This window comes from Lissotriton helveticus, chromosome 10 (genome assembly GCF_964261635.1).
Source record: "Lissotriton helveticus chromosome 10, aLisHel1.1, whole genome shotgun sequence".
Classification (NCBI taxonomy): Eukaryota; Metazoa; Chordata; class Amphibia; order Caudata; family Salamandridae; genus Lissotriton; species Lissotriton helveticus.
Window position 1 is genome coordinate 718,589,625 of NC_136071.1, and position 13,505 is coordinate 718,603,129.

The following is a 13,505-nucleotide window of genomic DNA, read 5'->3' on the forward strand; positions in this document are numbered from 1 at the left end:
TTTACATGTTTGATTGATAGTCCTCATATCATTTCATTAAAACATTTGAATAGATATGTTCTTGTTCCAAATGATCACACGTGTGTTCTTTTAATTTAGGTGTCAATTTCAGGTGCACAAGTACCCATCAGTCTGGAAGACCTAAAAGCCTTTACAAACTATTCAGGCAAGTATTTGACTTGATAGAGTAGTTTAGAGTGTTTCATTTGGTAACACAAGTGTGAAATGAATATTAATAATGTTTTTCATCTCCAATAACGACAATCCAGGTATTATTCTAAAGATACAGTCTTTACCCAAAATAGTGCATAACGTGTTATTGTTTTGATAACAAAGTACCATTGTCCACTGTGTTCTTATTATTTTCAACTTCATCATCCTAACAAGAATAGTTCTAACACATGAATTGTTAACATTTTTGCATGTTCTCTCCCAAAATACTGCCGGTTTTTGGAAATCTTATTTCTGGTAGTAACTTCTAGCCACTGATTCCTTACCTTAGAAAATTCCCACGGCGTCAGCCTGGATCTGGAAATTTTGCTGAGCAGCATCTTTGCGTGCCGGTAGGTAAAGTTGTTCAACTCCGCGTGGCATTGTCCAGGCTGGAAGTGACATGCACGTACTTATTGGGTTTATTGCAGTTGCATAACTGCTGCCTATGGTTTGGAGGAGGCTTGGGCCATACTCTCCAAGCTATTGCTGATGGTAGAGGCGCAGCAGAGGTCCCCATTCACTGCGGATAGGATACCACCAACTCGCTCGCCACAGCCTTATCTTCTACAGTGGAGCTTAAACCTCACACCTGGCTGAGGACAACTGATTTTTCGGGGGATGTCCACACATCACTTATGGACATACTCTTTGATGGCACTTGCCTCTTTGGCGAAAAGGCTGATATGGCACTTGAGCATTTTAAGGATAGTAGGGCCACCGCTAAGTCATTGGGGATCACCATGATCCGCTGCATCCTTTCACTTCTAGCCACCATGGCCAACTGGCACTTCTCTGCTTTTGTGGCCGCATACATGGCTCCCACAAACCCTGTGGGACCCAAAGCCAGAGGTCTACCCAGTCCTCTACATGGCTCCCACAAACCCTGGACCCAAAGCCAAATGTCTACCCAGTCCTCTACCCCTCTGGCAACTGCAGCCTCAAAGCCCCTTTAACTTGCTCCCACAACATTATGGGCAAACGGTCTGCGGCAGGATACAGCACCACCTACAGCATTGGCAGACGATAACATCCAACAAATGGGTACTTCAAATTATACAGCAGGATTATACCCTTAATTCCTACAAGCCCCGACACCTTTGCCACCTTCCTCCAATCAGCTAACGGAGGACCACCTTTCGCTCTTGTGACAGGAAGTACAGATTATTCTGGCTAAAGAAGCCATTGAAAAGGTGACTTCATCAGAAGCAGTTCGTGGTTGCTATTCCTGTTACTTACTGGTGCCAAAAAAGGATGGAGGCCTCCGTCCTATTCTCGACCTGCACCCTCACAAGTACTTCCTGAATAATAAAAAGTTCAAAATGCTCACTCTGGCTCAGGTACTGTCTGCACTGTATCCCGAAGACTGGATAGAAGCACCTAACTTGCAGGACGCACACTTCTTCATTCCCGTAAGGCCAACTCACCGATGAAACCTGCAGTTCATGGTAGGTCAGGTGTATTTTCAATTCGCTGTGCTCCCTTCGACCTTACCATCACCTGTCAGGTGTTCACAAAGGTGACATTGGTGGTCGCAGCCCATCTGCAGAGTCTGGGGATTCCAGTCTTCCCCTACCTTGGAGACTGGCTGTTGAAGGCGGGCTTACACCAGGCAGTCGTCTCCCACCTCCAGACCACGATGGACTGCCAGCATTCGCCAGGGTTCTAAATCAATGAACCCAAGCCTCATCGGACTCCCCCATCAAATACTCCCTTTCATTTGAACCATTCTTGACACAGTGCAATATTGCGCTTATCCTCCAGAGCAGCGGGTCCAAGATATTCAGGTTATGATACGGATATTTCATCATCTATTCTGAATTTCGGTGACACTGGTTCTGAGGCTGCTGAGCCTCCTGGCCTCCTGCATCCTGCTAGTAAAATATGCCTATTAGCATATGCGGGTTCTGCAGTGAGACCTGAAGTTCCAATGGATCCAGCATCAGGGGAATCTCTCCAACCTAGTCCAAATGTTGAAGGGAACTGCAAAAGATCTGCTGTGGTGGCTGATGATGGAGATTGGGTCAGTGGCAGAACCCTTTACCCCCGGAGCTCAAATAAGTGACGGATGTGTCACTTCTTGCTTGGGGCAGATCACCTATGAGAGGTAGCGATCAGAGAGCTCTGGTCTCTGGTGGAGTCTCAACTTCCACTTCAACTTGTTGGAGTTGAGAGCTGTACACTTGGCAATTAAAGCCTTCCTTCCATCCATCAAGAGAAGGCTTGTCAGGTGTTCATGGACAACAAACACCCCTGCGGTACTGTAACAAACAGAGCCGAGGGGGTCCTGGACCCTGTAATAGGAGGCTCTGCGCCTCTGAATGTGGATGGAACATCACAAAATCTCCCTGGCCATGCACTACCTGGCAGCCTCCTAAAATGCCAGAGTGGATGAACTCAGCAGGCAATGTCATGATGATCACGAATTGCATCTCCATCCAGAGGTGGTACAAGGTCTCTTCTGCAACTGGGGCGAACTTTGGTTAGATCTATTTACCAGCGCTGAAAACGCGCAATGTTAACACTTCTGCATGCTAGTGGTTCCAAGGAAGCTTTCACTCAGAGACTCATTTTATCTCAAGTGGAACTCAGGCCTCCTTCCTGCCTTTTCTCTGATAACACTCCTGTCCGAGACCTCCAGAAGATCAGGACCACCCCAGACCCAAGTCATCCTTGCAGCTCCTTTTAGGGCATCGGGAATCTGGTATCCTTAGCATGAGCATCGGTCCTCCATTCAGGCTGCCCCTTCAGGTTACCTCCTGTCTCTGCAACAGAGCAGGGTTCTCCACTCGAACCTGCATACTCTCCACCTACATTTGTGGAGATTGAGTGTAGACAGTTGAGAGTGTTCGACCTCCCTAGCGAAGTGTGTGATGTGGTTTTGCCAGCCAGGGGTCCCTCAATGAAAACCGTATAGCCTTGCCAATGGGACGGATTTGTGGCTGGGCTTGTTGAAATCAGTTTGACCCTCTGACTGCACCCATATCTGAAGTTGTGTTGTTTGTTCTATCGCTAAACTAGCATGGCCTTGCTTTGGGAACAGTTAAAGGGTACCTCTCAGCTATTTTAGCTTTCTTACGGTTGCCAGATCAGCCCTCCCGGTTTAAGTCACCCCTTATGACTAGTTTCCTGAAAGGTTTACAACGCGTTTCCACCCACATTATTCAGTGTGCCTCAATTGGACCTTGATTTAGTTTTTATGTTTCTGATGTGCTCACCTTATGAGCCCATGCACAGCTGCCCTCTTCAAATGTTCAGCAATAAAATAGTCTTCCTCGTTGCTATTACATCTGCCAGGAGGGTTAGTGACTTGAAATCGCTCTTGATCAATTCGCCATACACTACCTTCCTTACAAAGTTTGTGACACTGTTTCACATCGGACAAAACTTCACCCTGTTGACTTTCTTTGCTCCACCTCACTCTTCAAGAAGAGAAGAAACTCCGCCGCTTAAATTTAAAAAAAATGTATAGTTCTATGGTTATCGTTTTTGTGGGATTTGCTATAGCAACGAAAGGCAAAGCAGTAATGTAATGTAAATGCAATTTGTAAAGCGCATAGCTACCCCCAACGGAGGTGTCCCGGCGCTGTCCGTATACCGCTTAGGAACCCTTCCTGGTTTTATCCTGTGGAATGTCCACTCCTGGGCACCCCCAAGGTGAAGCCAGGCATCCCAGCGCTGTTGGGGCCGTTGTGGAGATTAAGCAAGCTATTGCCCAGAGTTGCAGAGTGGGACCCATGATTAGAATAGGCACCGAGGCGAGAATTATCAGGTCCAAGGAAATTGGGCCCAAGATCCGCCGAGGCGGGTATTGAACCCTGGTCCCGGACCAGACCTCTGCATCAGGGTCTGCCGCTCTAACCATTTGAGCCACACTTCTCCACAGTGCAGTGCAAAAGAGAATCATCTCCAGGTGGATTTTTCTCTCCATTAATAGCTGCTATGCACTAGCCAAGAAGGATTCCCCCATAGTATTTGCGTGCTCATTCCACCAGAGCCAAAGCTGCAACCACTGCGTTAGATCACGGAGTCCCAGTCCGGGACATCTGTCAAGCAGCCATGTGAGGGTCACTACACACATGTCCAGAGTGATGAACATTTCTCCCTTTCAGTCCTCCAGTACTTTTAGTGTAAACATTCCACATACCCACCTTTGAGAGATATTACTCTATTCTAAAGTAAGGGATGCGTCTACAATTCTCTATCAGGTGAACAAGTTACTTACCTTGGGTAATTCCTTGTCTGGTACAGACTCTATCTAGCCACTGATTCCTTACCGATCTTCCCAGTTCTGCGAACTGGGATTTCTATCTTAAGAGGCACGCTGGTTCTTTACGTTAGTATGGCCCGTGCTTTTCGCAAATAAAAAATAGACATGAAACTATGGCCAACTCACTGAGGTTGCGTCTGTATAGGCAACACCACACTGAGCTGTAGTGCCCCACCTTGCGTGCAAGGGGATTGCTTAGAAAAATTCCCAAATCCAGTCTTGCGCCTGTGGAATTTTCTAAGGCAAGGAATCTGCAGCTAAATATTCTCTACTAGCTATGGTGTTACTTAAGGTAAGTAACTTGTTTTTTTCAGACATTGGAATATTAAATAAATTAATAAATAAATAAATAAATACCATTGTGATTCCGAACAACTGGGAAGTTTACAAATTTGATTTTCTGTCACTTCAACATACCTGGGGGTAGTCCCTCTTACGCTTGGGATCTTAGGGGAGTCTGAATATTTACAGTTTAAATAAAAGTATCACTCTAATTCCTTTACCATAGTACATGTAGGCTTATTACATTTAGGTAAATATGAGCTGTGAGTATTCCAAATATTACTTGCATCTTCTGTAATGTTGGGGTCACTGGATTGCCACAACCATAATACTCCATTTTGCCTTAAATTGCATTTGTATTTTTTATCTATTGTTAGTTTCTTTACTAACAGGCTAATGTAAAGAGTTTAGATAAGTACATTAGTATGACGGTACAGAATATCATGTTAAACACGTACATATTCCCCCAGCTGACCATGAATCCAGTAGAACTTCAAATTGTTGCATCAGGCATACATTTATTTGTGTCAGGCTGATTTCTAGTTGAAAATATATTTAAGATTTGAATGGCACAAGTATATGGCACAAGTATATTAGGCATTCCAAGAATCAAATAAAAAAATCTAATAAAAAAATGTATTCACTTTAAACCATATTTTTTTTTTTTTTTTTTTTTTTGGGGCATTTATAAAGCGCGCTGACACCATGGGTTTCCTGGCGCTGGCAGACTACTGGGGGACTGGGAGGGTTTAGGCAGATTGAGGGAAGAGCCAAGTTTTTAGGGATTTACGGAAGAGAGTAAGGGAATTGGAAGTTTTGAGAGAGATGGGGAAGGAATTCCAAAGTTTGGGGGCCAGAAATGCGAATCTCCGGCCTCCGGATCTGCAGAGTTTGACAGGGGGAGTAAGTAAGAGGTGCAGGTGAGAGGATCTCAGGTTCCGAGAGGGGCTGTAAGTCCTGATGAGAGATTTCAAAAAGACAGGACAGGAACCAGATAAGGATTTAAAGGTAAGGCAGCCGATCTTAAAGGCTGCCCTCGAGGCGACGGGGAGCCAGTGCAGTTTTAGAAGGAGGGGTTTGGCGGATTGCCATTTCGGACTCCCAAAGGCCAATCTCGCCGCTTGATTCTGAACGAATTGTAGTCTGCAGAGAGATGTTTTGGGCAGACCATGATAGATAGCATTCGAGAAATCTAAGCGGGAGAGGACGAGGGCCATGATTACTTGCAGGAGAGCTTCAGGGGTGAGGAGATAAGCCACCTTCCTGATCCTGCGCAGCTGGAACATGCAGGAGGAGACAACTGTCCCCACCTGAGGCCAGAGGGAGAGACCGGAGTCAATAGTAATCCCTAGACTTTTTACCGAGGCCACAGGGGTGGGGGGAAGGCCAAGTTCTGCCGGCCAAAAATGCGGACCCCAGTGGGTAGAGCTCTTACCAGGGAGGAGAAGCTCCGTCTTTCCGGGATTCAGCTTAAGCTGATTTTGGCTCATCCACGATAGGATGTGGGACATGACAGCCTGAAAGTTGGGGATAGCAGAAGGGGAATCAAGAGGGAAGATGAGTTGTAGGTCGTCCGCGTAATTGAAGACGGTGACGTCCCACTGCCTCAAGGAAAAAAGAAGGGGTCGAAGATAAAGATTGAAAAGTAGGGGGGACAGAGAGGAGCCCTGAGGGACCCCACAGGGCAGGTGCTCCCGAGGAGCTCTAAAAGTGCCCAGGCTAAGGGTCTGAGACCTCCCGGTCAGGAAGGATTTGACCCATGCCAACGCCAGGCCCTGGATGCCAGCTTGCTCGACACGGTGGAGAAGGATGTTGTGGTCCACCGTGTCGAAGGCAGCCGACAGATCTAATAAAACCAGGGCCTGGGAGGTACCCTTGTCAGCACCGTCTCTCAGGGCATCCAGCACGGCCAAGATGACAGTCTCCGTAGAGTGGCCGGGTCTGAAGCCGGCCTGGTTAGTCTCAAGAAAGGTGGAGTTCTCAATAAACTGTGAGAGGCAGGTGGTGACATGGGCTTCCAGAATTTTGGAGAAAAAAGGCAAGAGAGAGATGGGGCGGTAATTCGCCGGGACGGCGGGATCAGCCCCAGGCTTCTTCAGTAGAGGCACCAACACGGCCTCCTTGAAGGAGCGGGGTACCGTACCGGACGACAAAGAAGAATTCAGCAGGGGAAGGATACAATCAGGTAAAGAGTGGCAGATATTTCGTAATATGGTGGGGGGACAGCAGTCGTCTGGGGATCCAGATTTAACGCGGGTGGCCAGTGTGGCCAAAGCGGTAGGGTCTAAGGGCGGGAAAAGTGTGAGAGAAAAAGCATTATGGGGGGGGAGAAGCAGAGCCGGCGCCAGGGGGGATAGTCGGAATGGTATCTTTGATCGAGGCAATTTTTTGGACAAAGAAATTGCTCAGCGCGTTACATGATTCTTGTGTGGAGGCCTGAGTCGGAAGTGTCCTAGGATCAGAGGTAAATTCATTGAGGATTTTAAAAATCTCCTTAGACTTGCAGGGAGCAGATAAAATTTTGTCTGAGGCATAAGCTTTTTTGGCGGCGGAAATAGCAGTTTTGTACTCGTTCCGTGCAGCCACATATGCACTTCTGCTAGATAAGCAGTAGTCTCTCCTCCACCTGCGCTCAAGTCGGCGGAGTTCTAACTGCAAAGTCTTAAGGTGAGGGGTAAACCATTTATGGGAATAATAGTGTCGGGATCGGGGAAACTTGGTTAAAGGTGCGAAAGTATCACTGGCTATAGTGAGCCAGTCAGAAACTTGTCCCTGAAGCTCGTCAGTACTTGAGTCAGTGGGGAACAGAGGACGGTTAAGAGAGAGATGAGATAAGAGTTTGGAGGAGTCGGCGACTCTCCACTTGCGTGCGGTGCCGCCCTCCTGCAGTGCGGTCCTGATCTGGCCGACGGCCGAAAAGGTGATGTCAATTAGGAAATGATCGGACCACACACAAGGTGTTATAAGTGGGCAGGAGGACTTGACCCCGTGAACCCAAATGTGGTCAAGGATATGGCCACCGCTATGAGTGGCAGACCTGACTAGTTGTGTAAAATCCAAGCTCGAAAGGGCCTCGAACAGTTTGGTGGCGTGGGGGCCGGCATCCTCATTCTGGAACCAGTAATTGAAATCCCCGATAATGATAGTACGGGGGGAAGAGGTGGCAAGGTTGGTTAACTGTTCAGTAAAGGAGGAAGGGAAGGAAGGCATGGGGTAGGGGGGACGGTAAAGTACCATAAGGGTAACTGCGCCTACCTCGGTCCCAAGACGGAGGACCAGGTTATCCACATCGGGGAGGGTCATATTGGCAGAGGCAATGATCTTTTTTTTTTTCTTTTTTTTTTTTTTTCTTGAGATTCTTCCGTATTACCGCTGCCACCCCTCCACCGGAGCGGCCTCCAGGGCGGTTGGTATTCAGCAGAAAGTAGTCAGGAGGTAGTGCGGCAAGGATGTCGGGGAGGGAGTCGTCAGTGAGCCAGGTCTCAGATAGTAAAAGGACATCTGGCTTCTCTGTCATAAGAAGGTGGAAAATATCGGCTTGATGCCTGACCATGGAGCGAGTGTTGAGGTATAATACCCGGAGCTGCGACTCGGCAGGGACCGGAAGGGTGGGAAATGACGACGGCCCCAGCGAAGGGGAAAAGTGACCTGGAATCCCCAGTGAGGAGATCCTGGTCCAGGTCTCGGGAAGTAGAGGGCAGGCAAAGGTTTGTAGACTCATTAGAGTGGAGCGGGAATAAGAGATGGCAGGGGCAGCGTCCCTGGCCCCTGGGCCCGTCCGGCCGCGGACGGGCGCAGACTGGCTTAACTCTGGCGCTACTCCAGCGCGTCTACGGCGCGCCCGCTGCGCTCGTCCGCTGCGCTGACGCATGAGGGACGTTTAAATAGGCTGGTGACGAGGGAGGTGGGAGGAGTCAGCAGGGTGGGATGGGAGGGGTTAAAAATTGAGTAAATGTCGTCCAGCGCTAGTAGTCAGCTGGGACAAGGAAGCTGCTCTCAATCAGCAGAGAAGAAGGTATTAAAAACGAGGTCACAACACCCAGCGTGCGCAAGCCCTCTGCCACAGGGCTGCTCGACTGCACAGGAATGAAAAGGGGCGGAGCCTAAATAGGCTGGTGACGAGGGAGGTGGGAGGAGTCAGCAGGGTGGGATGGGAGGGGTTAAAAATTGAGTAAATGTCGTCCAGCGCTAGTAGTCAGCTGGGACAAGGAAGCTGCTCTCAATCAGCAGAGAAGAAGGTATTAAAAACGAGGTCACAACGCCCAGCGCGCGCAAGCCCTCTGCCACAGGGCTGCTCGACTGCACAGGAATGAAAAGGGGGCGGAGCCTAAATAGGCTGGTGACGAGGGAGGTGGGAGGAGTCAGCAGGGTGGGATGGGAGGGGTAAAAATTGAGTAAATGTCGTCCAGCGCTAGTAGTCAGCTGGGACAAGGAAGCTGCTCTCAATCAGCAGAGAAGAAGGTATTAAAAACGAGGTCACAACGCCCAGCGCGCGCAAGCCCTCTGCCACAGGGCTGCTCGACTGCTCAGATGGGTAATCTGAGATAACATTCCTCCTGTTGTGGAAGTAGAAGAGTGTCCTATTTCTAAAAATGTGTCATCATGCTTTTCCTTCCCCTCCAGCTGGCGAGTACTCAGATTTCTCATATTGAAATAAACACAATTTCGAATGATTGGAGAGAACTTTTGTCTGGGCTCACTCGTTGCTAAAATCCTTTACTAAATAGTTGATTTTAGTAGCATGTACTTCAGATTACAGATGAACAATATATTTCTATATCTAGCTAAATAGCTTTGCAAAGTCTCCTCAAACTGTAGCTGTAAATACATATATGGATATGCCTTTCTACGGATCTTGCCTATTTGGTGAAGATGCTAATTGTGCCCTGGAATGCTTAAAAAAACCTGGCCGCAGCCTGTGCTTTGGGCCTTTGGACCAATACCAGACAGTATTCTCAACAATGTAGACCTTTTTAAAGCTACTCAAGAGATTTGGTTTACAGGCAACACCAAGGCCCCGCCCCTGCAACAGTAAACCCAGCCCTTTCGGTGTCTGGGATGGAGATCAGACAGGCAGTGTGCAGGTCCCCAAGGGTACAGACTTTCCAAGGACCTTCTCCTCATGTACAGCATTAGCATCCAAAGGACTTTAGTTTGCACTTAGTTGCACACATCTTTTCTGAGAGAGTCTGAATCAAACATTTCATTCAAAAGTGGCAAACCCATACATCTTGACAGAGGGGTCCTTCAGATCGTTCAACAGGACTATGCCCTCCCATTCGTTCTGACCCTACGCCTCTTCTGCCCCCATTAGAGTGGGGCTTTCAGAGTAGCATCTCTCAATCTTGAGCAAGAGGTGCAAACCCTACGTTCCAGAGGGGCTATGGAGAGATGTGGAAATTGGGGCTGGTTGTTACTCCAGCCATTTCCTCACCCCGAATTAAGGATGGAGGCTTTCATCCTATTTTAGATCTTCACTCTCTGATTGCCTTTCTACGGAAGGACAAATAAAAAATCCTCACACTGTCCAGTTTCTGTCTGCCCTGAATCTGGGTGATTGACGGACACTACTTAGGGCAGTAGCTTTTTCAGTTTGCTACTCCTCACTTTGTCCTTACCAGTGCCCTTCCGATGGTTATAAAAGTGATGGCCGTGGTCACTGCGCATCTTCAGATGTCGGGAATACCAGCTTTTCTCTACCTCGACCACTGGCTGTTGAAAGGGGGCTCACCTCATTCAGTCGTAGACCACTTCCAATGAAAGACAAACCGCTTGACATCGCTGGGGCTCAAGATCAATGTGCTGAAGTCACACCTTACTCCTTCCCAGAGGTTTCCTTTCAAAGAAACAGACTTGATACAGTGCAGTTCAGCTCCTTATCTGTCAAAATGAGTCCAGGACATTCAGGTTATGATCCTGATGTTTCAACCTCGGTCCTGAATCTTAGTGAGAGTACTTATGTGGCTTCTTGGCCTCTTACTCCTCTATTATGCCAGGTGTCATGTGCGCTCTGCAGTGGAATCTGAAGTCTCAGGAGGACCCAGCACCAGGGAAATCAGTTAAATCCCATCCAGGTTTCAGAGGAGACTGCAACAAATCTGCACTGGTGGCTGCTCTACTGCAATTGGACCAGTGACACACTCCTCACTCTGCCTCACCCAGAGCTGACAGTGTGCCAAATATGTCATTGGTATGTTGGATGTGGGGTATTCTTTGAGAGGTGGAGGTCAGAGAACTCAGGTCTCTGACAGAAGCCAGAGCCTGCAAAACAATGTTGGAGTTGTAGGCCTTTCACCTGACATTGAAGGCCTTCATTTTGTCCATCAAGACAAGGTGGTACAGCTTCTACAGACTACACCGCTGCCAGGTGTGACTTCGGGGCAGAATGGGGTCCTGGCTCTTGTGCCATGAAGTTCTATGTCTCTGTTGTTGGCTGGAGTGTCAGGCTAGCTCTCTGATTGTGAACCACATGGCAGGAGCGTAAAAAGTCAGGATGGACGTACTCTGCCAGTGGCGCACGACAGATTACAAATGAGGATTACACCTCGAGGTGGAGCAGGACACCCTCCAAAATTAGGAAAACCCTGGCTAGATCTTTTCCTCGCTGTTGAGAAATTGCAATGTCAAAACTTGTTGTAGTTTCCAAGAACACACTCTCTGGGAATATGTACGAGGAGTCGCTGGAGGGGGAGTGCTCCCATCATCCCTCCGAGAAGCGCTTATTATCATTATCCTTAAACCGGACAAAGACCCATTGCTTTGTGACTCATACAGACCATTATCGATGATTAATCTGGGTAATAAAATCCTTGCTAAATTATTTGAGACACGGCTCCTCCTGCTGCTGCCCACAGTGCTACGGCGTGATCAGTGCGGTTTACTCTTCGGCAGAGGTACATCCCACAATTTACACATCTTTTTTGCGACCATGCAGAAATAGATCCTTTCCTCCCAGCTGCTCAATTAGTTTGGATGCTACCATGGCCTTTGATACCTTGGAATAGCCGTACCTCTTCGTGCTTCTTTCCCACCTTGACGTTAGCAGCAAATTTCTAAAATGAGTCACCCAGCTATACTCCTCACCGACGGCGAGACTATGGATAAATGGGATAACTTCCTCCCCCATCCCGGTGACCCGCGGCACGAGAAATGGTTGCCTGCTGTACCCCCTCTTTTCTGCTATGGCCATGGAACCTCTTGCTACTCGCCTAAGACATCATCACACGCATCTCGGCTTAGCATTTGTCCCCAGAGTGATTCTGGTGTTGCTGTATGCGGATGATGTGACTTTATATGTCAAGCTCCTGACCGAGAATCTCGACCCCCCTGATAAGGGAAATTATAAGATTTGGCGGTCTGTCCGGTATCACCATAAACTGGAGGATGTTGGGCATTTTCCCGCTAACGACGGCTACAGACTGATTCCAGTCAGAATACCCTCTCAACTGGGCAGAGGTGTCAGTGAAATATCTGGGAATCTGGCTCAGCTGCAATATTGAGGGGCTCTAGCGATATAATTATGGAAAATTCATGGATTGTTTCGAGAGCCTCTTAGGCCGCTGGACGGCGTTACCACTGTCCCTCGCGGGTCAATTAGCCAAAGCAAAGATAGTAGTGTTCCCTAAGTTTCTGTATGTATTTGTCAATCTCCTGTTACCACTTAGCACCAACTTCAGACGCAGATTGCGTTCAAACGTGTTTGTACTTGCGTGGGCGGTAAACAGCCCAGGCTCTCCTGGGAGACTGACGCTGCCTTTCGAACAGGGGGGCCCCAGACATGGAGTTGTATTACAACTGTGCACAAGCCCAGTTTGGGTTTTACTGGATCTTCCCAACCCAATTCATGGCACACACGGCACCTGAACATGACCAACCCGCTCTAACACCATTACACATTGTCCTCTACAGGCCACAGACTAGGTCGCGCTCAGAGATAAACACGGTGGGATGCACTGACTGGGCATGGCACGAGCTGAGACGCAGGGCACAACTAGAAACAATGTGTGCCCCTTCGGAGCTGCTGCTGAGACACCCGGCGTTACCTTTCTCGAAAGACATGGGAGTATGCCATAGATTGAAGAAGCTCCAACTGCACACTATAGGGAACGTGTTCCCCCGAAGGGTCCTTTATATCACTGGACAGCACGCTGTCTGGGGAGAAACTGCCTTACTTGACAGAATGACATACTACCAGCGCCTAGCAGTGTTGTGGGGCCACTTCACCTCGTTCCCGATAGCGCCCACAACGTTTCAGGTTCTGGAAGACTTTCTGGGTAACCCGTCACCGCTTTAACTCATTACCAGGCTATACTCAGGCATGCAGCGCACGGCCCCTGTCAGTGTCCCTTAGACCCAATGGGAGTGGGAGGAAATATTGGGGATATAGAGGAGGATAAATGGGCTTAATGCTGCCGGCTAAGGAATTGTACCCCACTACAGGCTGAGGCTGATCCACTTTAAGTTCCTACATAGACTTTATAGGACGCCTGAATGGCTGCATAAAATCGGCCTGACTGAGGATGCAAGATGTATGTGGTGCCGGGCTCCAGAGGCGACATTCTTACACCTGGCCAGGGCCTGCCCAGATATTGCGAGATACTGAGACACTACATTTGAAGTACTGGAGGTGATGTTAGAACACTCCCCCCTGACGGCGTTGCTGGAGTATGTACGCAGTGTGCCGGCAACAAGCAGAAAATTAGCGGCTTTCCTTCTTATTTTGGCCAAGAAGAGAATAGTGATT

General features: G+C 48.5%; 1 protein-coding gene across 5 annotated transcripts in view; it reads left to right on the top strand.

Moving 5' to 3' along the window:
• UBE3C (ubiquitin protein ligase E3C) overlaps nt 1-13,505 on the top strand; it is a 1,115,457-nt gene that overhangs the window by 988,663 nt on the left and 113,289 nt on the right. For all 5 annotated transcript variants that reach the window (XM_078663264.1, XM_078663263.1, XM_078663265.1 and 2 more), the window contains exon 22: nt 100-166. In XM_078663264.1, the coding sequence (XP_078519390.1) occupies nt 100-166 (67 nt within the window). The remainder of the gene's footprint in view (nt 1-99; nt 167-13,505) is intronic.